The sequence below is a fragment of the Paramisgurnus dabryanus genome, chromosome 24 (genome assembly GCF_030506205.2).
Source record: "Paramisgurnus dabryanus chromosome 24, PD_genome_1.1, whole genome shotgun sequence".
Lineage (NCBI taxonomy): Eukaryota > Metazoa > Chordata > Actinopteri > Cypriniformes > Cobitidae > Paramisgurnus > Paramisgurnus dabryanus.
The window spans coordinates 9,702,993-9,729,589 of NC_133360.1; the positions used below are offsets into that span (position 1 = coordinate 9,702,993).

The 26,597-nt window shown below is 38.1% G+C and overlaps 6 protein-coding genes and 1 long non-coding RNA gene across 7 annotated transcripts; 4 read left to right on the forward strand and 3 right to left on the reverse strand.

Annotated features, from left to right (window-relative positions):
* The first annotated feature begins 191 nt into the window (after positions 1–191).
* LOC135726552 (uncharacterized) lies at positions 192–2,335 on the forward strand. Its single transcript, XR_012335909.1, has 4 exons — positions 192–762; positions 1,305–1,627; positions 1,710–1,813; positions 1,924–2,335. It is a non-coding gene; the product is annotated as an uncharacterized lncRNA (long non-coding RNA).
* A 2,947-nt stretch (positions 2,336–5,282) lies between these two features.
* On the reverse strand, positions 5,283–6,754 carry LOC135721553 (hatching enzyme 1.2-like). Its single transcript, XM_065243884.1, has 5 exons — positions 6,686–6,754; positions 6,524–6,596; positions 6,269–6,420; positions 5,778–5,884; positions 5,283–5,674 (listed from the first exon to the last, which is right to left on the reverse strand). Exons 1-5 carry the CDS (start codon positions 6,752–6,754, stop codon positions 5,284–5,286), a joined length of 792 nt encoding a protein of 263 aa, XP_065099956.1. The 3' UTR covers position 5,283.
* A 1,025-nt stretch (positions 6,755–7,779) lies between these two features.
* LOC135721556 (hatching enzyme 1.2-like) lies at positions 7,780–8,968 on the forward strand. The gene is made up of 5 exons (XM_065243898.1): positions 7,780–7,848; positions 7,935–8,007; positions 8,128–8,268; positions 8,346–8,463; positions 8,564–8,968. The coding sequence occupies exons 1-5, from the start codon at positions 7,780–7,782 to the stop codon at positions 8,952–8,954; spliced, it is 792 nt and encodes a 263-aa protein (XP_065099970.1). The 3' UTR covers positions 8,955–8,968.
* Positions 8,969–10,458: 1,490 nt separating this feature from the next.
* LOC135726595 (hatching enzyme 1.2-like) lies at positions 10,459–11,616 on the reverse strand. The gene is made up of 5 exons (XM_065244650.1): positions 11,548–11,616; positions 11,386–11,458; positions 11,148–11,288; positions 10,954–11,071; positions 10,459–10,850 (listed from the first exon to the last, which is right to left on the reverse strand). The coding sequence occupies exons 1-5, from the start codon at positions 11,614–11,616 to the stop codon at positions 10,460–10,462; spliced, it is 792 nt and encodes a 263-aa protein (XP_065100722.1). The 3' UTR covers position 10,459.
* A 1,025-nt stretch (positions 11,617–12,641) lies between these two features.
* Positions 12,642–13,810, forward strand: LOC135726579 (hatching enzyme 1.2-like). The gene is made up of 5 exons (XM_065244648.1): positions 12,642–12,710; positions 12,800–12,872; positions 12,983–13,123; positions 13,200–13,317; positions 13,420–13,810. Exons 1-5 carry the CDS (start codon positions 12,642–12,644, stop codon positions 13,808–13,810), a joined length of 792 nt encoding a protein of 263 aa, XP_065100720.1.
* Positions 13,811–15,007: 1,197 nt separating this feature from the next.
* bzw1a (basic leucine zipper and W2 domains 1a) lies at positions 15,008–20,813 on the forward strand. Its single transcript, XM_065244647.1, has 12 exons — positions 15,008–15,122; positions 15,816–15,888; positions 15,971–16,147; positions 16,232–16,326; positions 16,446–16,511; positions 16,625–16,760; positions 16,851–16,960; positions 18,532–18,702; positions 19,088–19,234; positions 19,317–19,455; positions 19,542–19,664; positions 20,155–20,813. The coding sequence occupies exons 2-12, from the start codon at positions 15,825–15,827 to the stop codon at positions 20,184–20,186; spliced, it is 1,260 nt and encodes a 419-aa protein (XP_065100719.1). The 5' UTR covers positions 15,008–15,122; positions 15,816–15,824; the 3' UTR covers positions 20,187–20,813.
* Positions 20,245–24,968, reverse strand: LOC135726611 (transcription factor 15). Its single transcript, XM_065244651.2, has 2 exons — positions 24,308–24,968; positions 20,245–23,915 (listed from the first exon to the last, which is right to left on the reverse strand). Exons 1-2 carry the CDS (start codon positions 24,833–24,835, stop codon positions 23,883–23,885), a joined length of 561 nt encoding a protein of 186 aa, XP_065100723.1. The 5' UTR covers positions 24,836–24,968; the 3' UTR covers positions 20,245–23,882.
* Positions 24,969–26,597: the final 1,629 nt, after the last annotated feature.

The following is a 26,597-nucleotide window of genomic DNA, read 5'->3' on the forward strand; positions in this document are numbered from 1 at the left end:
AACTCCTGTAATGGGACTATTAGAGATTTACATCTGGTGTGTTTGGATACAATGGAGTGTTTAAGGGACCTCATTTGCTGAGTGCTGTACCTTTCTGTAAAGCCAACCAAACCATCATCATGTCTTAACAACTGACTCAACCATCTAAAACATGTATGTGATTATGAAATGAATCAAAGTTGTCTTTATTAAAGAGCACCTATTATGGGATACACGTTTTTAAACATCCTTTTGTGTGTAAGTGTGCATTAGTACATGCTAACGATATTCAAAAAGTACATACCTCAAAGAAAACGATGACGCGAGTTATCGTCTCTAACGTTCGAGGACTACAAAAAACACTCGGATTGTAGGCAACAGTTTACTTCCTGGGATTAGTGACGTAGATAAGACCAACATTATCATAGTTCAGCCCTCTCTGCTTTGCTTGGGTACGCCCTCAAAGACGGGGGTGGGGAGCGCCGAGAAGAGAGCTAAAATGGCGGAGGTTGTGAGTCCCTGCTTTGACCCTGTTTGCAAACTCTTGTTTCATTGTTTAAGCGATTAAATCTCTCGAGTAGACGCTGTCTCTTTAGATGCGAGGGAAAAATAGCACTTTATGGACTTACACAGAGGACATCATGTTTAATACGGTTCCGGAAAAATCCAGTCAGAAGTTGTTCACGGAGTTTTCACAATAACTGCTTCTCATGAACCGAAGCTGGATTTGCGCGACGTCTCCTCTTGAAAGTTGGATTACTGTGCACTTCTGGATCACAGGCTGTAAGTATTCACGTTTATTATTTGCCTTTTACTGTACGTTACGTAACCGGTAACCGGAGATTAACATAATGTGCGTGTAGAGCTAAGCTTGCAAGCTAATTGTTTTGTGTTGTAATACTGTATTTCATAAACAACGTACCATATTTACACACGTGTATGTTGAATTATGCAGACTATCGTTTTTTTTTATCGATGTTGGTTTAGACATGTTTACAAACTTGCTAAGTTGCTAAGCTAAATACAAATACAAATGCCAGCTAAACTGTTACCAGTAAAATTTGTTCTCATGATCAAACTCAAGAAACTCTAAGTACAGATGATTTGTTTAAAGTTATATGTGTTTTACTGTTGTATTTACTTGAAGCTTTCTTAGATTTTGAAACGAAGTAAACACGTAATGTGTGTTGCTAATGTTGTGCCATGTAATATGTAATACATTTACGTTTTAATGAATAGTCTAACGATTTATAGTCGTTGTACTCTATTGTTATAATATGTCTTTTTGACTGAATACATGTTTGTTTTATTTGTCTATATCCTAGATTCGCAGCTGGACACATCCTTCTACACTGTATGCAAACATGCAACATCATTACACACAGTACAAGGAGTCTGACTGGCATATGAGGAGCAAAGGTGTGTAACACATATGTATTTAGCTAGTGAAACCACTACCAGTCTTAGATGTATAACTGATGATGACAAAGTTTTTTTTCTCTGCATAATAATAGGAACCCAGGCAGTAGCATCGTTTCACAATGTTTCCATCACCATCATCAGTGGATGCCTTTGCCGTCCGTAGCCTGAGATTTCAGATTTGCAGCAAAAAAACTTTGATTTTCTCATTTATTGGAATGCTGTGCAGGTATTTAAGTATTTTAGTAACTGTGTTAAATAAAGTAGTATTTACTTTTACAATAAATTAATTGCTTGTTTATATTTTACAGGTATTTGTACCTTGCAGCCATCCATTACAATGTCACCAAGCCGTAACAAAAGCAGGAGAGGGAAAGTACAAGGCTATGTTCCCAAAACACACAAGTGACATACCGTAAGCAGTAATGTTTTATTTCAAATACATTCATAATTAAACACTTAATGTATGAAGCAGGGAAATAAATGATCAAAACAAAAGATTTATTGACTGCAATATTTCTACAGTTATGTGGAGGATGTGATCAGGCTTGTGTTTGATGAGGTATTTGAAGATAAGCTGAAGGAAACCCCGATTCCAATGGACCTGGCATCACAGTTTGAGAGACCTTCAAAGGAGGACGTGATTGCATGCCATCTTCAGTGCAGTGGTCGTCGAAAGCCAAAATTGTGACCGATCTGATCAGGAAGCTCCAAGCACATCTGGAGAACAACACACGACAGGATGATAACCTTATAGTGTCGTCTTAGATAGCACCAACTGACAAAGCTTTGATATGCCATTTATCTGAATAGATAGCTGTAAGAAATGAATTGAACAATTTTTGAAACAAGAGCACAATATGGTTACTAAAGTATGTTTATTTGTATATTGTTTAACATTTAAATATATATTTGTAATAAATAAAAAAAACTTTTGACTGACTATTATATTTTCTTTAAAGTTACATCTTTTGTTCTTTTGGGTACTTTGTTACTATAATGATACTTTAGTGTTATTGGTTTAAAAATGTAATAAAACTTACTCTAGTCCTGCACCTCAAAGGCTTTTAGTCGGTACAATAAATGTTCTGTGTGTAGGGATTTAGACAATTTGTGCAAAACCTGGATGATGAATCACGCAGGTAAGAGGCCCTGGAACCTGTTGCATTCTCCTTAAAACCTAATAAGTAAAAACATAGCACTTATAAGTAAGCAGTCTTTCATAAAAAAGTTTACCATAGTGAAATAATGTAGAACATTCATTTCAATTAATACTTTGTTTGTGCTACATTTGGTGTTTCCATATAGTTTGCACAGTGATATAGTATGTAAGCAGTCTTTTATAATACAGTTTACTATAGTAAAATAATGTTAACAAATGAAATAGTTTTATAATCATTTCAACAAATACTTTCTATGTGTTACATTTGGTGTTTCCATATAGTTTGCACAGTAATATAGTATGTAAGCAGTATTTTATAATAAAGTTTACTATAGTAAAATAATGTTAATAAGTGAAATAGTTTTATAATCATTTAAAAAAATACTTTCTATGTGCTACATTTGGTGTTTCCATATAGTTTGCAAAGTAATGTAGTACGTTATAATTACCTTTTGGATGTCTTTGCAACACATTTTCGTCTTCGTTTAGCATTCTGGCAGAGCTAAGGACACCTAAAAAAGTTAAATCCATTCGCGTTCATTGACGGAGATCGTTTATATCGTAACGGCCGTCTGAACTCTCTGGATCGAGCTTGAAGTGGTAAGGCAGTACAGACACCATCGTTTATAGAGAAATATAGCGCTTGTTTACGTTGCCTGTGACTCTCAGTCAGAACCGGAAAACCCACGCGTAGTCAGGGGTAGTGATGAGCGAGTCACCCGAAACTCGGATCATTTAACCCGATCCCTAAAATGACTCGAGAATCATGAGTCCTTAGTGACCATTAACCCGAGTCAGTTGAGTCCTCTCAGATTTTGCATTAAAAATGAGAAATTGTATCAAACACAAAGCTCTTCAAATTTTTACAACAGAATTACAACAAATAACTCTACATAAGCTGCCATAGGTTCTATAACTTGCAACAACGAGTTAATTTACATCACCAAATGTCGACTGGGGGTACCGAGTGAACCAAAAGCTGCTATTCCGGATCATTATTTCTTGCAGCTCCGAGTCCGAGTACAAAGGGATGCGTGCGCGCGACAATGAGTTGGTCGGCGGCTCGGGGATTCACACAGAGAGTGACTCAACTCATGGAGCTTGAATCCTGGGCTAGGAGAAACAAGCCTTGCTCGTGTTGTTAACCCACTGACTCATGTAGGCTAATCTGTTGAAATATTTGACTGGCACAATGTTTTGGGTAGAAGCTGCAAATGTTTAACATTTTTAAATACGAGGACTGCTGCAGCAGTGCTGCTGGAAAGATCCGCCACCGACGGACGTACACGGCTCCTCTTGTTGACTGAGTCACTCAGAGTGACGTGAGTGGTTCACTCACAGGACCCGTGCAGGAGCGGGCGAGCGGCTCTGTCTGGGACTCACTCACAAGATTAACCGAAGCCTATCGTGGATCTTTTAAGTCAATCTGAAACAGGACACGTTCCTCTCACGTCCAAGTCAACCAAGCCTGACATCTTCTAAATGTGGTGTTGATATATTTGTCGTTATGAAATGAAACTAAACACACCAAACTTTTACAATTATGTTATTGATAATGTTACCACGGGCATGCATGTTTTTTACGAGTTCCTCAGGTCACATAAGCCTTTTTTGTGAGCAGAGGAGTCATAAACTCGTAGCTGCACGCGTGATCCGAGTTGCTTGGTTGGCATTAGTATGACTTAGCGATTGGAATTGGGAGATTTTGACCAAGTGACTCAAGTGACTCGAGTGACTCGCACAACCCGGATCATATTAGTGAGTGACTCAGAATAACCCGAATCCTTAAAAAGATCCGGGTTGACCATCACTAGTCAGGGGCGTAACCTTTCAAACACACGCCGAACCCAGTTGACCAATAACAGTTAAGTAGTCATCTGACCAATCCGAATACACTAGACATTTTGGGAGGCGGAGACAGGAACTAAACCGAGCGTTTTCCAGACATGCAGAAATCGGTGAGGTATGTAAGCAATTTATAAGACTCACAGTGCATTAGTTCAAGTTTTAATAACATGTATGTACTATGGGATATTACAATAACGTGCTAACGTGCTAATTTATTAGCATAATTGGTGCTCTTTAAATAATTGTTTCAGAGATCTCAGATATTACTACATTGACAGAAAAATTGTCAAAATATGAACCCCAGTGGTACCCTTTAAAAAATACACCTTTGGAAATAAGGAGTTCATGTTACTATCTGAGGGGTACATATTGATACCAAATTTATACATATCTGTACCTAATGGTACATATTAGGACCTTTTTAAAAAGTAATGCCCCAATGACTGCTAGTGTAGGGTACATATTTTATCAATTTTTCTGACAGTTTATACCTGGATCTTTACAGACTTAGAGATATGTAAAATAAACATGAAATCATACTGTAAATGGCATAAAACATCACAAGCTTTGTTCTGAAATGTGTTTATATTACTTGGCGACATAATGCATTTTTATTATTTACAAGCAATACTGTGAATGACAGCAGGCCAAATATGCTTTATCTCATTACCCTACTGATTACATGTTTATGAAAACTCAACACGCTTATCTTGTGTTTTAATTTGCTTTATTTTTTTCTAATACAATCAAAAACGTTTCAGAAATCCAACTCCATCAAAGACAAAGATCATCACTTCATTCTGTTATTATAACATCTACAGACACATAAACTATATTAAATGATCAGTAACATCACAGAAACATAAGCCTCAGCTTCAGCATCCATACAGTTTGTTGATCCTCAGGATGTCAATGTTTGACATTTCCTGTCTCTGACCGATTTGCACAGACGCATCAGGAATGGGAGTGATGGTTTCTTTTCCATATTGGGTGGCGAAGGCCGTTTTTCCATAGTGCATGATGGAGCTGTAGTCGTATGGAGTGTTTTGATTGTTGGTGTTCTGTTTCTGGAAGTTGTAGGCCATATTAGGAGAGATGTTTGCCCAGTTGATCCTGACGTACTGGTCACGGTCGCTCCTGGTTTGCTCGTGGTAGAAGCCCAGGGCGTGATTGAGCTCATGTTCAACGATGCCATGATACACACAGCCGCCCCTGTTGAGGGAGACCACCTGTTTGCCACCTGTTCTACCAAGAGACGAGTAACACCTGTGAGGAGAAAAAACAAGAGCAGATATAAATGTTCGGGTCTTCTTCTTTAGGACTGAGAGCGGTTAAATGTGTCTTCTTGATGTCTTATTATTGTCCTCACCCATCTTTGTTCTCAATACTGATGTAGTCGATCTGAGATGATCTGGGCACAAAGCGGATGCAGGTTTTGCTGTGGAAGGACGTCATGGCGCTCTGGATAGTACTCTTCTCATAATATGCTGCAGAGGAAACGGACCAGAGTTTGAGAATCACATTTAGATGAGCCATGAGTATCACTGAAGGGGGTTTACTTACTAAATTCACCCTGCTGAAAAAAACAGCATCAAACCAGCATGGACCAGCATGGGAATTATGCTGGTCTATGCTGGTTTAGCTGGTGGTCACAGCATACCAGCACCAAAACACAACATATGCTGGTATGACCAGCATGGGATGCTGGTGCTAATGCTGGTTTAGCTGGTGCTAATGCTGGTTTGTTGCTGGTTTAGCTGGTGCTAATGCTGGTGCTGATGCTGGTTTGATGCTGGTTTAGCTGGTGTTCACTAGCAAACCAGCACCAAAACACAACATATGCTGGTCTTGCTGGTATGCTGGTTTTTTCAGCAGGGCACTGCTCACTATGTAAGGGACCTCAACTATATTGTTGGCATTTTTCTTCCAGAAACAGTTGTTGTTTAAGCAGTAGAGAGCATTTCTGGTTTTGGGAAACACCAGATCTCCTTCAAGTAAGACTTCAGTAGATCCTGTGTGTACAGAACATTATATTGATGAAGTTATCCAGTATGTTTTGATCTGAATTTATGACAGTCATTTCTGAAATGTATAGGAATCTAAAATCTGACTGACCATTGTTGGTCTCTAAAATCTTTGTAGTGATGTCCACATTTTCTGGCTGTGTTACTAACAGATCTGCAAGCTCCTGCTCCTGTTGATAGACAAATGCATAATATTACTCATATAATGACTCTTTATTATCTGAGTGTTCAGGGAGACTAAACAGGGTCTTACCGGTAGAAAAACTGCTTGGGAGAAGCCAACCAGCAGCATCAGAATGGAGAAGGAGGCTCTTGGATCCATGTTGTCTCAGTGTATGGAGATGTTCAGGATTCTCCTCTGCTGAGGTTTGGTGTCTGTGTGCTGTCCGATCTGGACTTTATATTCACCTGTGTAGGTGGGTCTGCAGAGGGATTATGGGTTCATCTTAGTGTCCAGGGTCTAATGTGTTTATCAACAGGGAGGAACGTTGACCTCACTTGTTGGTCCAAAACCTTACAGAAGATACCTTAGATTGTTTTACTAATCCACTGTATTGGTATCCCACAAACAGTGATGAACAAGTCATATACTGACACATATTTACAGAAAATACTTATTTGTGAAATCATATCAATAGACTGATGCTAAATGTGCAGCATCATCAGATGACTACAAGAGACCACATTTGAGCTCCTTGTGGTTTATAATTGTGTTTGACAGTAATTTCACTTTATATTAACTGAATAATTCGAAATAAACTGAATAAGACTATAGCTAAAACCATCCAACCAGCTTAGGTTGGTTAAAGCTGGTTGTTTATGTAGGAAGTTGTTGTCCATTATTAAAAGTACTTCCTTATAATCTCTGATATACACCACAAAGTATCCATTTCATATGAAATAATATTACAAGGAAGCTTAATAATTATAAATCAGAATAATGAATAATAAATCAAAAGGAGCTCAATTTTTATCTCTTATTCAATTGATTTTGGTGCACATTTTGGTTTTGTCAGTAAAGCTGCTTTCGCAAATGACCATTCTTTATAAATCTGTGTAATTAAAACCCCAGTGTTTGTGGGCACTTTTATACCAAATCCAAAATTTACATTACCTCCACTTTAGTGGATTAGTAAAAGAATCTCAGGTAGCTTCTGTAAGGTTTTGGACTAAGAGGTGAACGTTCCTCCCTGTAGTTAAACACATTAGAACCTGGACACTAAGATGTACCCATAATCCCTCTGTGGACCCACCTACACAGGTGAATATAAAGTCCAGATCGGACAGCACACAGACACCAAACCCCAGCAGAGGAGAATCCTAAACATCTCCATACACTGAGACAACATGGATCCAAGAGCCTCCTTCTCCATTCTGATGCTGCTGGTTGGCTTCTCCCAGGCACTTTTTCTACCGGTAAGACCCTGTTTAGTCTCTCTGAACACTCAGATAATGAGTCATTATATGAGTAATATTATGCATTTGTCTGTCAACAGGAGCAGGAGCTTGCAGATCTGTTAGTAACACAGCAAGAAAATGTGGACCTCACTACAAAGATTTTAGAGACCAACAATGGTCAGTCAGCTTTTAGATTCTTATAAATTTCAGAAATGACTGTCATAATAAGCAAATTCAGATCAAGACATAGGTTGGATAACTGGATAACTTCATCAATATAGTTTTCTGTACACACAGGATCTACTGAAGTCTTGCTTGAAGGAGATCTGGTGTTTCCCAAAACCAGAAATGCTCTCTACTGCTTTAACAACAACTGTTTCTGGAAGAAAAACGCCAACAACCTAGTTGAGGTCCCTTACATAGTGAGCAGTGAATTTAGTAAGTAAACCCCCTTCAGTAATATTCATGTTTCATATAAAATGTGATTCTCAAACTCTGGTCCGTCTCCTGTGCAGCATATTATGAGAAGAGTACTATCCAGAGCGCCATGACGTCCTTCCACAGCAAAACCTGCATCCGCTTTGTGCCCAGATCAACTCAGATCGACTACATCAGCATTGAGAACAAAGATGGGTGAGGACAATCATAAGATATCAATAAGATGCATTTAACTGCTCTTAATCCAAAAGAAGACCAGAACATTTATTTCTGCTCTTGTTTTTTCTCCTCTCAGGTGTTACTCGTCTCTTGGTAGAACAGGTGGCAAACAGGTGGTCTCCCTCAACAGGGCTGGCTGTGTGTATCATGGCATCGTTGAACATGAGCTCAATCACGCCCTGGGCTTCTACCACGAGCAAACCAGGAGCGACCGTGACCAGTACGTCAGGATCAACTGGGCAAACATCTCTCCTAATATGGCCTACAACTTCCAGAAACAGAACACCAACAATCAAAACACTCCATACGACTACAGCTCTATCATGCACTATGGAAGAACAGCCTTCGCTACCCAGTATGGAAAAGAAACCATCACTCCCGTTCCTGATGCGTCTGTGCAAATTGGACAGAGACAGGAAATGTCAAACATCGACATCCTGAGGATCAACAAACTGTATGGATGCTGAAGCTGAGGCTTATGTACACGTGATGTTACTGATCATTTAATATAGTTTGTGTGTCTGTAGATGTTATAATGAGGGAATGATGTAATGGTGTTTGTCTTTAAATGATGTTAGATTTCTGAAATGTTTGATGTTCTTTGGAGGAATAAAGCAAATAAAAGAAAATATGACGTGTATTTGTAATTCAATGTCAAATAATCAATTGTCAGATTTTCTTTTGGCATAAGCTGTGATACTGGGTGACGTAATTCTCTAATGGAGCAGAAAGAATGACAATATTGAGGTTTACTCATACAGTGCAGATCTTCACACAGATCCACATTGAGAGAACTGGATGCTATGACACATTATATTGTTCATTAAAATCATTGGGTTATTGATTACTATACCATGGAACTTCGTGAGATCATGTTGGCAACCATTGCCGTGAGTCAACTAACTTTGAGAGGAGCATGGTCATATAATCCATACAATGACCACAATGTCTCTTCACCTCCATCCCGAGACAATTTTTGCAGCATACCTCTGCCACCCTATTGCCTCACGCTCAACTGGTGTTTATCCCAGTTAAGGAGGAAGGGGACGTTCTCTTGGTTGGGACTTAAATTTCGAGCTTGGACCCCTTAACTGGGACAACACACCACATATATTTTATTATCATATTTGAAAAGGCGAACTCCTGTAATGGGACTATTAGAGATTTACATCTGGTGTGTTTGGATACAATGGAGTGTTTAAGGGACCTCATTTGCTGAGTGCTGTACCTTTCTGTTAAGCCAACCAAACCATCATCATGTCTTAACAACTGACTCAACCATCTAAAACATGTATGTGATTATGAAATGAATCAAAGTTGTCTTTATTAAATAATTGTTTCAGAGATCTCAGATATTACTACATTGACAGAAAAATTGTCAAAATATGAACCCCAGTGGTACCCTTTAAAAAATACACCTTTGGAAATAAGGAGTTCATGTTACTATCTGAGGGGTACATATTGATACCAAATTTATACATATCTGTACCTAATGGTACATATTAGGACCTTTTTAAAAAGTAATGCCCCAATGACTGCTAGTGTAGGGTACATATTTTATCAATTTTTCTGACAGTTTATACCTGGATCTTTACAGACTTAGAGATATGTAGCATAAAATAAACATGAAATCATACTGTAAATGGCATAAAACATCACAAGCTTTGTTCTGAAATGTGTTTATATTACTTGGCGACATAATGCATTTTTATTATTTACAAGCAATACTGTGAATGACAGCAGGCCAAATATGCTTTATCTCATTACCCTACTGATTACATGTTTATGAAAACTCAACACGCTTATCTTGTGTTTTAATTTGCTTTATTTTTTTCTAATACAATCAAAAACGTTTCAGAAATCCAACTCCATCAAAGACAAAGATCATCACTTCATTCTGTTATTATAACATCTACAGACACATAAACTATATTAAATGATCAGTAACATCACAGAAACATAAGCCTCAGCTTCAGCATCCATACAGTTTGTTGATCCTCAGGATGTCAATGTTTGACATTTCCTGTCTCTGACCGATTTGCACAGACGCATCAGGAATGGGAGTGATGGTTTCTTTTCCATATTGGGTGGCGAAGGCCGTTTTTCCATAGTGCATGATGGAGCTGTAGTCGTATGGAGTGTTTTGATTGTTGGTGTTCTGTTTCTGGAAGTTGTAGGCCATATTAGGAGAGATGTTTGCCCAGTTGATCCTGACGTACTGGTCACGGTCGCTCCTGGTTTGCTCGTGGTAGAAGCCCAGGGCGTGATTGAGCTCATGTTCAACGATGCCATGATACACACAGCCGACCCTGTTGAGGGAGACCACCTGTTTGCCACCTGTTCTACCAAGAGACGAGTAACACCTGAGAGGAGAAAAAACAAGAGCAGATATAAATGTTCGGGTCTTCTTCTTTAGGACTGAGAGCGGTTAAATGTGTCTTCTTGATGTCTTATGATTGTCCTCACCCATCTTTGTTCTCAATACTGATGTAGTCGATCTGAGATGATCTGGGCACAAAGCGGATGCAGGTTTTGCTGTGGAAGGACGTCATGGCGCTCTGGATAGTACTCTTCTCATAATATGCTGCAGAGGAGACGGACAACAGTTTGAGAATCACATTTATATGAGCCATGAGTATCACTGAAAGCGGTTTACTTACTAAATTCACTGCTCACTATGTAAGGGACCTCAACTATATTGTTGGCATTTTTCTTCCAGAAACAGTTGTTGTTTAAGCAGTAGAGAGCATTTCTGGTTTTGGGATACACCAGATCTCCTTCAAGTAAGACTTCAGTAGATCCTGTGTGTACAGATATTGATGAAGTTATCCAGTATGTTTTGATCTGAATTTATGACAGTCATATCTGAAATGTATAGGAATCTAAAATCTGACTGACCATTGTTGGTCTCTAAAATCTTTGTAGTGATGTCCACATTTTCTGGCTGTGTTACTAACAGATCTGCAAGCTCCTGCTCCTGTTGATATACAAATGCATAATAATAATCATATAATAACTCTTTATTATCTGAGTGTTCAGAGAGACTAAACAGGGTCTTACCGGTAGAAAAACTGCTTGGGAGAAGCCAACCAGCAGCATCAGAATGGAGAAGGAGGCTCTTGGATCCATGTTGTCTCAGTGTATGGAGATGTTCAGGATTCTCCTCTGCTGAGGTTTGGTGTCTGTGTGCTGTCCGATCTGGACTTTATATTCACCTGTGTAGGTGGGTCCGCAGAGGGATTATGGGTTCATCTTAGTGTCCAGGGTCTAATGTGTTTATCAACAGGGAGGAACGTTGACCTCACTTGTTGGTCCAAAACCTTACAGAAGATACCTTAGATTGTTTTACTAATCCACTGTATTGGTATCCCACAAACAGTGATGAACAAGTCATATACTGACACATATTTACAGAAAATACTTATTTGTGAAATCATATCAATAGACTGATGCTAAATGTGCAGCATCATCAGATGACTACAAGAGACCACATTTGAGCTCCTTGTGGTTTATAATTGTGTTTGACAGTAATTTCACTTTATATTAACTGAATAATTCGAAATAAACTGAATAAGACTATAGCTAAAACCATCCAACCAGCTTAGGTTGGTTAAAGCTGGTTGTTTATGTAGGAAGTTGTTGTCCATTATTAAAAGTACTTCCTTATAATCTCTGATATACACCACAAAGTATCCAGTTCATATGAAATAATATTACAAGGAAGCTTAATAATTATAAATCAGAATAATGAATAATACATCAAAAGAAGCTAAATTTTGATCTCTTATTCAATTGATTTTGGTGCACATTTTGGTTTTGTCAGTAAAGATGCTTTCGCAAATGACCATTCTTTATAAATCTGTGTAATTAAAACCCCAGTGTTTGTGGGCACTTTTATACCAAATCCAAAATTTACATTACCTCCACTTTAGTGGATTAGTAAAAGAATCTCAGGTAGCTTCTGTAAGGTTTTGGACTAACAGGTGAACGTTCCTCCCTGTAGTTAAACACATTAGAACTTGGACACTAAGATGTATCCATAATCCCTCTGTAGACCCACCTACACAGGTGAATATAAAGTCCAGATCGGACAGCACACAGACACCAAACCTCAGAAGAGAAGAATCCTGAACATCTCCATACACTGAGACAACATGGATCCAAGAGCCTCCTTCTCCATTCTGATGCTGCTGGTTGGCTTCTCCCAGGCACTTTTTCTACCAGTAAGACTCTGTTTAGTCTCTCTGAACACTCAGATAATAAAGAGTCATTATATGAGTAATATTATGCATTTGTCTGTCAACAGGAGCAGGAGCTTGCAGATATGTTAGTAACACAGCAAGAAAATGTGGACATCACTACAAAGATTTTAGAGACCAACAATGGTCAGACAGCTTTTAGATTCTTATAAATTTCAGAAATGACTATCATAATAAGCAAATTCAGATCAAAACATACTGGATAACTTCATCAATATAGTTTTCTGTACACACAGGATCTACTGAAGTCTTGCTTGAAGGAGATCTGATGTTTCCCAAAACCAGAAATGCTCTCTACTGCTTAAACAACAACTGTTTCTGGAAGAAAAACGCCAACAATATAGTTGAGGTCCCTTACATAGTGAGCAGTGAATTTAGTAAGTAAACCCCCTTCAGTGATACTCATGGTTCATATAAATGTGATTCTTAAACTGTGGTCCATCTCCTGTGCAGCATATTATGAGAAGAGTACTATCCAGAGCGCCATGACGTCCTTCCACAGCAAAACCTGCATCCGCTTTGTGCCCAGATCAACTCAGATCGACTACATCAGCATTGAGAACAAAGATGGGTGAGGACAATCATAAGATATCAACAAGATGCATTTAACTGCTCTTAATCCAAAAGAAGACCAGAACATTTATATCTGCTGTGGTTTTCTCTCTCCTCTCAGGTGTTACTCGTCTCTTGGTAGAACAGGTGGCAAACAGGTGGTCTCCCTCAACAGGGCTGGCTGTGTGTACCATGGCATCGTTGAACATGAGCTCAATCACGCCCTGGGCTTCTACCACGAGCAAACCAGGAGCGACCGTGACCAGTACGTCAGGATCAACTGGGCAAACATCTCTCCTAATATGGCCTACAACTTCCAGAAACAGAACACCAACAATCAAAACACTCCATACGACTACAGCTCTATCATGCACTATGGAAAAACGGCCTTCACTACCCAGTATGGAAAAGAAACCATCACTCCCATTCCTGATGCGTCTGTGCAAATCGGACAGAGACAGGAAATGTCTAACATCGACATCCTGAGGATCAACAAACTGTATGGATGCTGAAGCTGAGGCTTATGTTTCTGTGATATTACTGATCATTTAATATAGTTTATGTGTCTGTAGATGTTATAATGAGGGAATGAAGTGATGACCTTCTTCGTTTGATGGTGTTGGATTTCTGAAATGTATGATTGTATTGGGAACAATAAAGCAAATTAAAAGACAAGATAAAGTGTGTTTGTAATTCAGTGTTTCATATTCAATTATTTCACTTGCAAAAATGACTAAGCCACACCTTTATTCCCAAACCTTGCATAATCAGAGATCGGGTATCTAAGTCTGCATACACTACCATGTACTACAAGTACTTTTTACTAATCCAGTGAAATAGCCATCATGATATATTAAGAATTTAAATGCTTTTAAAATAATTTGTAATACAAGGCATCTAGACAGGTTCTTAAACAAAACAAAAATTGATATTTTTGTGGTCAATTATACATTTTAGTGGTCATTACAAAAATGTAACACAGAAAGCCACAACTAACCAATCAAATACAAGTATTTGAAGAGCAAAATAATTTAGATATTTAAAATAATTGTGTTCATGATAATTGTTGTATTGATTCTTCCATATATCCCAAACTTTTGTACAGTACAAAGCAGCCATCATACAAAGGTTCACAAGTTTTTTATAGCAGCTAACTTTCTGCCAATTTATGTGCATAATATGAGAATAAATACATGCATATCCTGTATTTAAAAAAATGTGCTCAGTGCATTTGCCTGTTATACATAGTTACTGCGACATCAATGTAATGTAACATGGGCAATGTGCATAGAAAAATTATTTTGAAGTACAAAGAAATTAACAAGGTAGAGAGAAATCTTATAAATCATAAGAGAAATAGTACATTATAGGTAAGTAATTACAATAGTACAAAAGTATTGCACATGTTAAATGATAATATTTTTAAGGTTTGCCCTTGGTGATTGAGATGGTATGACCCACATCGGGATTCCTAAAATCAAAACTAACCAAGAGGTGTGGTCATATTTTAAACACTTCCAATAATGCTGAAACACGAGCAAATTCTTGACTTAACAAACGTCTTATCGTATTTTATTTTATATTACTGATAAACTGTTTGCTTAGAACATGTAAAATATGTGTTTTTGTTCATTAAAGACGCAATCTTACCCCGCACTCACCCGAAATGAACTGCTCCATTATTTTTTTCCGCTCATCTTCCGCGCAGGCGCAGCAACAGCACCCTCTTGCCATCTGGGAGAGTTTTGTGTGTTGGGTCCCGACTTGCTATTGTCTCGCTTTGTTCTTGGGTTTAATAGCCGTTTTTTATCTGCATTCATTTCGGTAAGCTCTATATTAATTTCACCAACGCCCATTTGAAGTATAACTATCGGTTAGAAGTCTTTAAAGGTCTGTATTTTTGATAGATGTCCAATTTATTTGGCTTCGCGATCAGCTGTTATGGTGGTGGCGGTGCTCGCGTTCTGTTAGTAACGTTAGTCAAATAAAAAAAATGACGCCATCATCCGTATTTTATCAAGTTAATGTTTTTAATTGTTGTGGTTGGTGCCTCCAATGGTAAATTGTACAGCTAACAAAAGCGCGTGAGAACAAAAATTGTCTTTTTTTTTTCAGGTTTTGTTAGTGGAAATAGAGCGGTTAGGCCTTATTAGCCTGTTAGCTTAGCTTCAGCGCGAGACCGGCGCGTGAGTGTGCAGCTCAGACTACAAAAAACCCCGATGCATTCCGTACATTTACACCGTTAAAATACAGATTTACAACTGTAACTGTTAAATTTCACATTAGTAAAAATAATAAGTAATGTGCTCAAGGGAGAATATGATTTATAATTTACGTGTTAAGTTAAAAATATCAGGTTTGATTTGATCAGCGATTAAACAGGCCATTGCGTCTAAAATGATATGTATTTGTTTTACGTTCTTATATTGACTCCAATCCTTTTGTGAATATAAAACTGCCTGGCTCCTGGATTTTTGTTGTCAAATTCAATAAATTGACTTGTATTGTTTTTCACAGGTGTCTTTTATGAATAATCAAAAGCAGCAAAAGCCAACGCTTACCGGCCAGCGTTTTAAAACTCGCAAAAGAGGTAATGTCCTACAGACTCCGTGATATACAGGGGTGCCTCAAATTCCGTGTTTAATTTTTAATTCACATTTCTTTCCCCACAGATGAAAAGGAGAGATTTGACCCTACTCAGTTTCAAGAAAGTATCGTTCAAGGCTTGAACCAAACTGGCAGTGATTTGGAAGCGGTTGCGAAGTTCCTTGATGCCTCTGGCGCCAAACTTGACTACCGCCGGTATGCTGAGACCCTCTTCGACATCCTGGTGGCTGGAGGAATGCTGGGTAAGATGACAGTCCTAAAATATTTTATTTTTGAGTAGAATAGGCTTTATTAGTTCATAATGTAATGTTTCGATTTCCACTCAGCCCCAGGAGGGACCTTATCGGATGACATGACCCGTACCGAGTACTGCCTCTTCACGGCGAGTGAAGACCTGGAGACCATGCAGGCTTACGCTCAGGTATTCCCCATCTCTTGTACCTGACCGTCCCACATTAATATGAACCCTTGTCGGTTCTCCAAACATATAAACTGCACTCGGCGTGTTTTAACATGATTTTCCTTGTGTCGGGCCTGTAGGTTTTTAACAAGCTGATCAGGCGTTACAAGTACCTGGAGAAAGGTTTTGAAGAAGAGATCAAGAAGGTAAGTTGACTTGATGATGCTTGTCAAGTTGCGAAATACAGCACATTTGATGCAGTTGGCAAGCACAGAGATGTTTATTTTCGTCGTGTTTGTCCCTGTCTCTTCTGTCCCAGCTGCTGCTGTTTTTAAAAGGGTTCACAGAGTCGGAGAGGAATAAGTTGGCCATGCTAACCGGGATCCTGCTGGCCAATGGCAATATATCGGCCTCTATCCTGAGCAGCCTTTTCAATGAGAACTTGGTCAAGGAAGGTAATAAGAAACATCTGGATTGGATAAAAGTGGCAAATTTGGCACGGTACATAGATTTTGATGTAATTCTCACCGGATGTTTCGTTTCAGGTGTGTCCGCTGCCTTCGCTGTCAAACTGTTCAAATCTTGGATCAATGAAAAAGACATCAACTCAGTTGCTGCTAGCCTGCGCAAAGTTGGCATGGACAATAGACTGATGGTAAACTATATTTATATACAACGATGCTTTATTACTACACTTATCCCACTTAATTAAATTACATGTTAAGTAAATTTTTAATAGCGCACTTGAAAAGAACAATTATTTAGTGAGTGACTCACCCATATGACATGACACGTACATGACTTCCTTTCTTCACTTGAAATTTCATTTTATATTAAAATGCTATGCCATCTAATATTGGAACATTTTAAAGTTACAAAAAGGACATTTTGACTCCACTGGATTATTGTCTTCTGAAACGAAACTATGGCTGCTTCTGAAATCACTTACTTTGACAGTAGGTGCTAAATTGGAGGACGTACGCTCTCAGAAATATACAAAAGTTCTCACTAGGACACTACCCTTTCAAAAAGGTACACATTTGTACCCAAAGAGTGCCTATTAGTACTTCAAAGGTATATATTGGCAGTTCAAAGATGCGTATTTGTACCTTAATGGTAAATATTAGGACCCTTTTTAAAGGGTACTGCCCCAGTGACAGCTTTGTACCTTAATTTTTGACAGTGTACCTACTCATCGCCTGTTAAAACAGTAGATACTATATAGTATGATTATGGATCGTATAAATTAATTCGGACGTACTACATCCGCCATGTTAATGCGCCACGTGACATGTCATCATAAGTTAGTCGTTAACTGGGATGATGTTAAACTAGTGTAATATAACCACAGGGGACGGCGGTTTAATATTATTTGCATTTGAATAGAGCAGCATTACTGCTTTTGGATGTTTTTTAAAGGAGCATTTTACCCATAGGGTATTTATCCTTGTTCTTTGATGTGAGATGTAGATTTAAAAAAAATTGTTTGGGTCTGTAATGCCTTGAAATTTCATTTTATATTAAAATGCTATGCCATCTAATATTGGGATCAACATTTTAAGGCTACAAAAAGGACATTTTGACTCCAATGGATTATTGTCTTCTGAAACGAGACTATGGCTGCTTCTCTCAGATAGCTCTTTTAGGGTGGGGGATTTTAAACAAGTGGTTTTGCACCTATTAGGCTCCCCCAACTGTCTGAACTTGCAATCTCATTACTGATTGGCTGACTTTGCTGCCACTCAAAAAATGTAGCCAATTATTTTAAAGTGGAGGGGCAGTGAGATGCCTGTGATGTCATAAGCATCAGTTTTTCAGATTGGGCCGCTTTCTGGCTGACATTTCTAAAAGAGGAATTTCTATGAGACTGAGATGTTTAGCATGTTTAGCACTTTTTGTATGTTCGTGAATGCGGGTAGACTACCATTATTCAACAAAGACAAGGTAAAAATAGTTTATCATTCTCTGTCCCGGTCTCCCCTTTAATTAAACCGCATAATTTCCTTCATTGGGTGGCTCATGGTATAGTAAAGGGTCAATCGAAGGAACACTTCGTAAGTAGTAGGTCGTCCTGGTACTTTTCGCCTATTGTTTTTGAAATACTATGAATTCGGGCATACTACTTGCATCGTCTACTATATAGTATGGATGCAGACCATTTCGGACGCAGCCTATTTGTTTGTGACCCCATTCAACCGATTTGACTTCACTTCTTCTCTGTATTAGGAGCTGTTCCCTGCCAACAAGCGCAGCTGCGAACACTTCTCGAAATATTTCACCGACGCCGGGCTTAAGGAGCTCTCGGACTTTGCGCGTAACCAGCAGTCCATTGGAGCTCGCAAAGAGCTTCAGAAAGAACTGCAGGAGCTGATGTCCCGCGGCGAGACCCTTAAAGATGTAAGTGACCACTACATTTACTCAGTTTTGTGTTTTACTTGTTAATTTCAAGTTTAGTTGCTGGATACAACAAATTGTATTTTGCCAAGTTGTTGGCTTATTGGGCAAAGATTAATCGCATACAAAATAAGTGAGTTTTTGCATGTGTAACTCTTTTTGTTTTTGAACACAAACACCCAAATGTATACACTTCTGAATTTTTTTAATACTCTTTAATGTATACATAATAGAATACAAATTGACACTCTATACAGATTTTTATTATGCAGCAACTTTTTTCCATACGATTAATTGCGATTTATTCTTTGACCACCACTAAAAACCGAAGATGTTAGTCTATTTTAGAATTTATTGTGGCAGTAATGTGGTGTTTGCTCTTCATCAGATCATTGCCTATGTTCGTGAGGAGATGAAGAAGACCAGCATCTCAGAGCAGACAATGATCGGCATCGTGTGGACCAGCGTCATGAGCTCCGTTGAGTGGAATAAAAAGGAGGAGCTCGTCACGGAGCAAGCCATCAAACTCTTGAAGGTGCCCGAAAGACCATTTAACCTTTTTGCAAATGGTGTTTTGTGGGAAGTGTTTTAATTGTTTTTGCGAATTGTTTCCGTAGCAATACAGCCCTCTGCTGAAGGCCTTCACTTCCCAGGGCCTGTCCGAGCTCACGCTCCTGTTGAAGATCCAGGAGTACTGCTACGACAACATCCACTTCATGAAGGCCTTCCAGAAGATCGTGGTGCTTCTTTACAAAGGTGCTTGGTCTTTTCAAAACCGTGCATTTAAGTGGTTTTATGTAGCATTGTACATGGTGGTTGAGGCTGTTTTTTCTCTTTCGTAGCTGATGTTTTAAGTGAGGAGGTCATTTTGAAGTGGTACACAGAAGGCCACATGGCCAAAGGAAAGAGCGTCTTCCTCGAGCAGATGAAAAAGTTTGTGGAATGGCTTAAAAACGCTGAAGAGGGTAAGAGGATTATGTTAACAGTGTTAAAGGAAAACAACACCATTTTTCAATATTTTACTATGTTCTTACCTCAACTTGGGTATGTATTAATTAGTCTCTTTTTTTCAGTGCATGCACTTTTAATCTTTGTACAGCGCCTCGTGAATGTGTTAGCATTTAGCCTAGCCCCATTCATTCCTATGGCTCCAAACAAGGATGAATTTAAAAGCCGCCAAACACTTCCATGTTTTCCCTATTTAAAGACGGTCACATGAGTAGTTACACAAGTAAGTATGCTGGCACAACATAAAACTTTTGTTTGGAGCCATAGGAATGAATGGGGCTAGGCTAAATGCTAACACATTCAAGAAGCACTCTACAAAGCTAAAAATTACACATTAAATAAAAGATCGGTATGTATTAATTCATCCAAGTTGAAAAACGGTGGTGTTTAATGAAAACAATCGCATTTGTTGTGCGACTGCTAATTTTTATTTTTGTAATCATTCAGAGTCTGAATCCGAGGAAGAGGAAGCAGACTAAACATCACGTCAGCAGAATGTTTTTGTTACAGAAGTGCTCGTCTAATTTCGCCCCTTTATTTTCCCTTTTTTTCACCCCCAATTCTACCTCCTGTTTTTCAAACCATAACATTTAGATGTCATTTAAGGGCTTTATAACAAATGGTTAATTTTAACAGGTTTTTCTAATATTAAGGTTTACACTTAAAATAGCACAAAAGTTGTGGTCAACCTTTGTAATTATTTACTCACTCAAGGAACTTTTAAGTGTTGACAAACATCTTAAATTATTGTTATTTGATTATAATGATTTGTTAAAGAATTGACATTCCATTGAATTAGATCAGGCTGCCTTGTTTTGCTTTTAAGACGCCCTTTTCTATTATGGTATTGATGCCTTCATGCCCCGTCATGATCAGTGTTTGCAAAGGGGAAAACACGATAAACATTTCTCATTGTGATGTTCTTGCCAAAGGTTCGAGTCTTGCTCTCATGACATCAGCGTTCTGTTCCCTCTTTAAGAAACTGTACAGTGCTAAAGACCCTTAAATGACTCCTGACCTCTCTGATGTATCTCCATCTTGTCACCGATTTCTTTGAATCTAAGTAACATTGAATTTTTTTTAAGAAATAAAGAATTAGAACTATATACTTTCTTGCATTCATTTTTGTGCAATCCACCATCTTAAAGCAACAATTGCTATGTTTGTCTTCCTCTAGGTGGTGCTTTAAGCAAATACATGCTTTAAAATGGATAAATAAGTCACAAAGTGCAGAAGTCGTTACAAAAATACTTTATTAATTAAATAGCAGCTCATATGATGTTTGGCATGTGCAAAGACCACTTTTAGAAGTAAGTGTTCAAGTATTCGCATATGATTGTTTTAGAGGTAGGCCATATTACTGGAGAAATATTTTAACCCGGGTAAAAATATATACAAATGAGTGTCAATCAAAAAAAAAACATTTAGTCATTGATAATTGAATGCAACTGAAAAAATACTCAACATCCCAGTTAAAAATAAAGTATACTTTTTTTGTGTGCTGAGTAAGTGTCAAGTTAAAGAATTAATTAAACTTTAGTGTACTTAAAGGTCTAAAAAAGTCAATGTATACTATAATTGATTTTTAGCATATTTAAATGAATGGTATCCCAAAATGGCACAGCTGATGTTTATCTTAAGATATAACGACTACTAAATTAGTTCATGAAAATAGTACATTTGCAAAGTGTCCATTTTACTTGGGGTCTCAAGCTGGATTTTTGACAAAAAGAAAACTGTGCAACACATGGAGTAAACATTTTAAAACTGATGACACTTTTCCAAATTTGTTTTTACCCAAGCAATTCTGACACAATGTTAAAGGCAGGGTGCATGATCCTTGAAACACTTTGAAAAAGGGAGTTGGGTCGAGTACCAAAACACACTTATAGCCAATCAGCAGTAAGAGGTGTGTCTACTAATCCACATCATTGCCTGGGTTGTGTATGTGTAGGACGGGTCTATCAAAAAAGGTCCAGATTTTATTTGGGGTAGGGGCGTGTTTGTTTAGGTGACTTTAAATGTCAACATTGGCTTTTCGGAGATCACGTACCCTACCTTTAAAGGGACACTCCACCCTTTTTTGAAAATATGCTAATTTTCTAGCTCCCTCAGAGTTAAACATTTGATTTTTACAGTTTTGGAATCCATTCAGCTGATCTCCGGGTCTGACGTTAGCACTTTTAGCATAGCTTAGCAGCATAATGCATTGAATCTGATTAGACCATTAGCATCACGCAACAAAAAAAAAAAAAAGAGTTTGGATATTTTTCCTATTTAAAACTTGACTCTTCTGTAGTTACATCTTGTATAAAGACAGACAGAAAATTAAAAGGAACTATACTCTCATTCTGGCGTAATAATCAAGGACTTTGCTGCTGTAACATATCTGCCTAGAAAATCGCAACTTTAATTTTCCTTCTGTCTTAGTACAAGATGTAACTACAGAAGAGTAAAGTTTTAAATAGGAAAAATATCCAAACTCTCTAGTTATTTTTTTTTTAGCGCAATGCTAATGGTCTTATCAGATTCAATGGATTATGCTAAGCTATGCTAAAAGTGATACATCCAGACCCGAAAATCGGCTGAATGGATTCCAAAACGGTAAAACAAAAATGTTTAACTCTAGAGGAGCTGGAAAATGAGCATATTTTCAAAAAAAGTGGAGTGTCCCTTTAAGGCTACTTCAAATATTTTCATCAATAATGAAGGTGATCCTGGACCACAAAACCAGTAATAAGGGTCAATAAGCTCAATGATTTATCTTTCCATTTACGTATGGTTTGTTACAATATTTGGCCGAGATACATCTATAGCCATTAAAGTTGTCCAAATGAAGTCCAGAAAAATAAATTTTATATATATTTATGGTAGAAAATTGACAAAATGTCTTAATTGATATCCTAATGATTTTTGGCATAAAAATTATCATTTTGACCCATACAATGTATTGTTGGCTATTGCTACAAATATACCCATGCTACCCATGACTGGTTTTGTGATCCAGGGTCAAATTTGTGATGGTTTTGCTTACGTAAACAAAATATTAGTGGTCTACTTAGTCAGCAAGGAGCTGCATTCACAACCCATTTTGATAATGTATTGACATTTCCAACCACAACAACAACAAAAAAACGAAATTTTTGGAACAATGTGCACCTTATTAAAATACCGTCACTCGCCTTTAGGCTTAGCGCACATTACAAACCCATTGCTTTCATTACTAGACTGAATGCATCTGATCCAAATCCAGAGCAAATATGTCTTACTAGTTTTGAGACTTCCCTTATAGTGCAAATTTAAGTGCATAGACAACCTTTTTTAAGCTCTAAAAAAATAAATCGGTTGTGGGGAACTAGTCTGCAATGACATGCATTAAGTGCACACCATGATTTTAATAATATGACAAAAAATGAGTATAATGCAACAAGTTTCCATCCTCTAGTGTGCACTTTAAGACCTAAAATGGTCGTAAGAGGGCACACTGCGACCCTTTTGATAAAGTGTGCAAAACTACCCAGCAGTAATGTAACATTTAATAAACAGCATTGACTTAAAAGTGGGTTGCAAGTTGGAAACTGGGGCAGGGCCATAGATTTTAGGATCCTAAAATGCCCACCATTCTTAAAAACTTGTCATGTGGCTTTTAAAATTCTTAATAAATCTTAAACATGCTTTGCCCAACCCAACCGAGACCTCTGAATCTTGTTTATGGTCTCCCGAGTGCCATGTTGGGATCCCATGATGAGAGGGAGGGGATGAGATTTAGCCCGCCGTCGTACTGACAGCAACCACTGCAAACCGCAGGGTTTTGATTACCATCATGTGACGTGCACAGGCAGACACCGGACTGTTTTTTTAAGGCATGGGGACGGTGTGGATACTATATCTGATACTGAAATAGCCGTCCACCAGGTGCAACGTTACACGTGCTCTCCGGTTACATTAACCAAAACACGGTTGATAAGGGGGACGGCAAACGCGGGAAAAAAAAGTGCAGTGGGCCTATTTGTAGATTTGTTGCCAATCTTCTTCACGTCTGTCCTCAGAAACAACATAGAAAAACATATACAGCAGGATATTTAGTCTCTGTGCAAGGTTGATTTCTCTTTACATGTAAACATTCAAAGTTGGAGGCTCGTGCATGGCAGCTGTCAGTCGGAGAGCCCTTGCTGTCACGCAGTCATGTGCTTGTCCCCATCTTTTAACTACAGAAGTAGACATTGGTTAGACAGAGATTTTACACAAATCATGTTTTGCATGTTTGTGAGTCAATTATGCATTATTGTGTATTGGTTAAAATTGTGTTGTATATCAAACATTCCCAAGGGGACCACATGGATACCTAGAATGCACTGCTTGGCCACCAAATGCATAAATGTTATATAAATGTAATTATTTAAAAATAATAATAATAATACCATGTAGGTTATGTATAATAATTGTTTGAATCATTATATGACGTTACTGAATATTTATTATTGTAAATATTACAAAAAATCTGCACTATTTTTACTGTCTTTTGCGTCATTGTGAAATTGTTAAAAGCAAACATGTATCTTTTTATTTATATTATTTATGTTTATTTATTATCACTTACCATTTTCCTTTGGTTACTAAGGCAGAACGTGCAGATGGGTCGTATCTGTGGGTTTTTGAGGTTGGTGTTGCTTTGCAATATATTGTGATACTTCAGGCACGGCTGTCCGTCCCTGCAGTCCTCCCCGATGAGAAGCACGTTGGCCAGGTGCGATATGTAGCTGGAGGCCAATCGCAGCGTCTCGATTTTCGACAACTTCCTATCAGCCGGTTCCGTAGGGATGAGGGTGCGCAGCGCCGTAAAGGCCGTGTTGACGCTGTGCGTGCGGTCTCGCTCCCGTGCGTTTGCCGCCTGACGCTGCTTGCTCACTCCCGCGAGTCTGCGGACCCCGCGCCGTCTGTGACCCCGTGTGGGACTCCCGGCACCGGTGGATTTCTCCGAGCTGTCGCTCCCGCTGTCGAGCTCGTCGGGGTCAGAGGGCAAACTCTGGGTGTCGTGCGCGAGGTGTTGGCCTGCGGTGGACTTCATGGCGCGTAAAGACACACTGGTTGTTGTCGGTGGCCCATGGCGCAGATGCTGGCTGCCCATGGCGATTTAAGCTGAGTGAAAATAGCAGCCGGGGGGCAGCTGCGTCTGATCCGGTGTCCGGAGGTCCTCCGTGGCCTCGTGGCACTTCAGCATGGCATTTCTTGAATGACTGCTCCCTTTCTGGATTTGTCCGCCACCATGTGGACGCGGAAAAGGATGGACAGGTGGAACCGAGGGGGCCACGACCACCTGTCATCATGACCCAAAGGGGTTTTAAAGGTACTTTATAAATAAATGCACGTACACATACAAAAACATCAGAGTTATCGTTAACAGGGTCTGAAATTATTAAAACATATGTTAATTGGATAAAAATAGGCATAAATATTAGTTAAAGGTGCCAAAGAATACATTGAAATAATATGATAAATTGTTTTCTGACATCTACATAGAAGTTAGTGACTTTATTAAGTGCAAAAATATCCAGAGATGGTTTTACATGTCCATTTACAACCCTAGGATTTACCTTTAGAATGAAATTGCCTATTATTACCTTATTTGAATAATTATGTTAATTAATTAATCATGTGATTGGCTGTTTCTCAGAGCAGCTTCTTCAGTAGCTCTCTGTGTGTGTAAACAGATCTTATATGTTTGAGCCTCTAAGTGGTAAGTTTGTGGGTCTTTTTTTTAGTATGGACCTACAAAACGTAACTGTAAAGTCAACAGTAGAACTTCAGCCTAAATGCTAGCATATAGCATTAACTAGCATATAGCGCTAACTAATATAATGCTAACTGTTGTTAGCATTGTAACAACATTGTAATTAATTTAATGTGTAATATAATGTTGGGGCGTACATCTCGACTGTGATGTCACAGTCGGTGTTATGTTGAGATCGGCCTGTTTTCCAGCAGTCTTTTGAATGCATGAGGTTTCCATAAAAAGGAGGAAACAATCGCGCTTGAGGCTCACGATATGTCATAACCATCGCATAACTGTCACATTATTCATGTAAATGCAGTTTTACATTCTAAGGCACTTTTAACTGAAATAATTTTAAGTTAAGGCATTCAAATTATGAATTGGAAAAAAATATTAAAACTAAATTAAACTTATATTATATGAATAAATAAATAAATTGGAAAAAAAAAAAAAAACCGAATGATTATATGTTTAAAAAAATAAAAACAAAAAAAATAAATAACAACAGATCGTTGACAATAACTAAAATTAAGATAAAAACTAAAAATATAAAAATGAAAGCAAATGAATACTATTAATTTATATACACTAGTAACAAACTATTAATAAAGCTACAATAAAACAAAAATAAATATATTTCGTTTTTTTTTAGTTTTTGTTGTATGTATTGGATAGGTTTGAGGTGACCTCGCACAGTTATTATGTAAATGTCTCTGTGTGATCAATTTTGTATGTCTGACCGATGCCTGTCCGACCCGGTGCTAAATTTAGCTCTAAAAAGTTTACAGACAGAGACTGTTGCTGTTGCCTTTAAAATTGGTATCACATGGGTCGCGGATCACTCCGGGTCCACACGCAGAGTGACACAGACAGTTATTATTTTACTATAAGATCTGTCAGGATGCAATTTGGGACACCTGTTCGGCATGCAAGTCATTTCGAAGAGAGCTTGGAATAAAAATGTCCTCATAAAAGTGTAACTGTTTGAGTATGGAGGACGAAAAATGACTTAAGTGTATATAAATAAATAAATGAATAAATTAAAAAATAAATGTAGAAATACACAAATAAATAAATGAATAAATAGTTAAATAAATAAATAATTAAATACATAAAT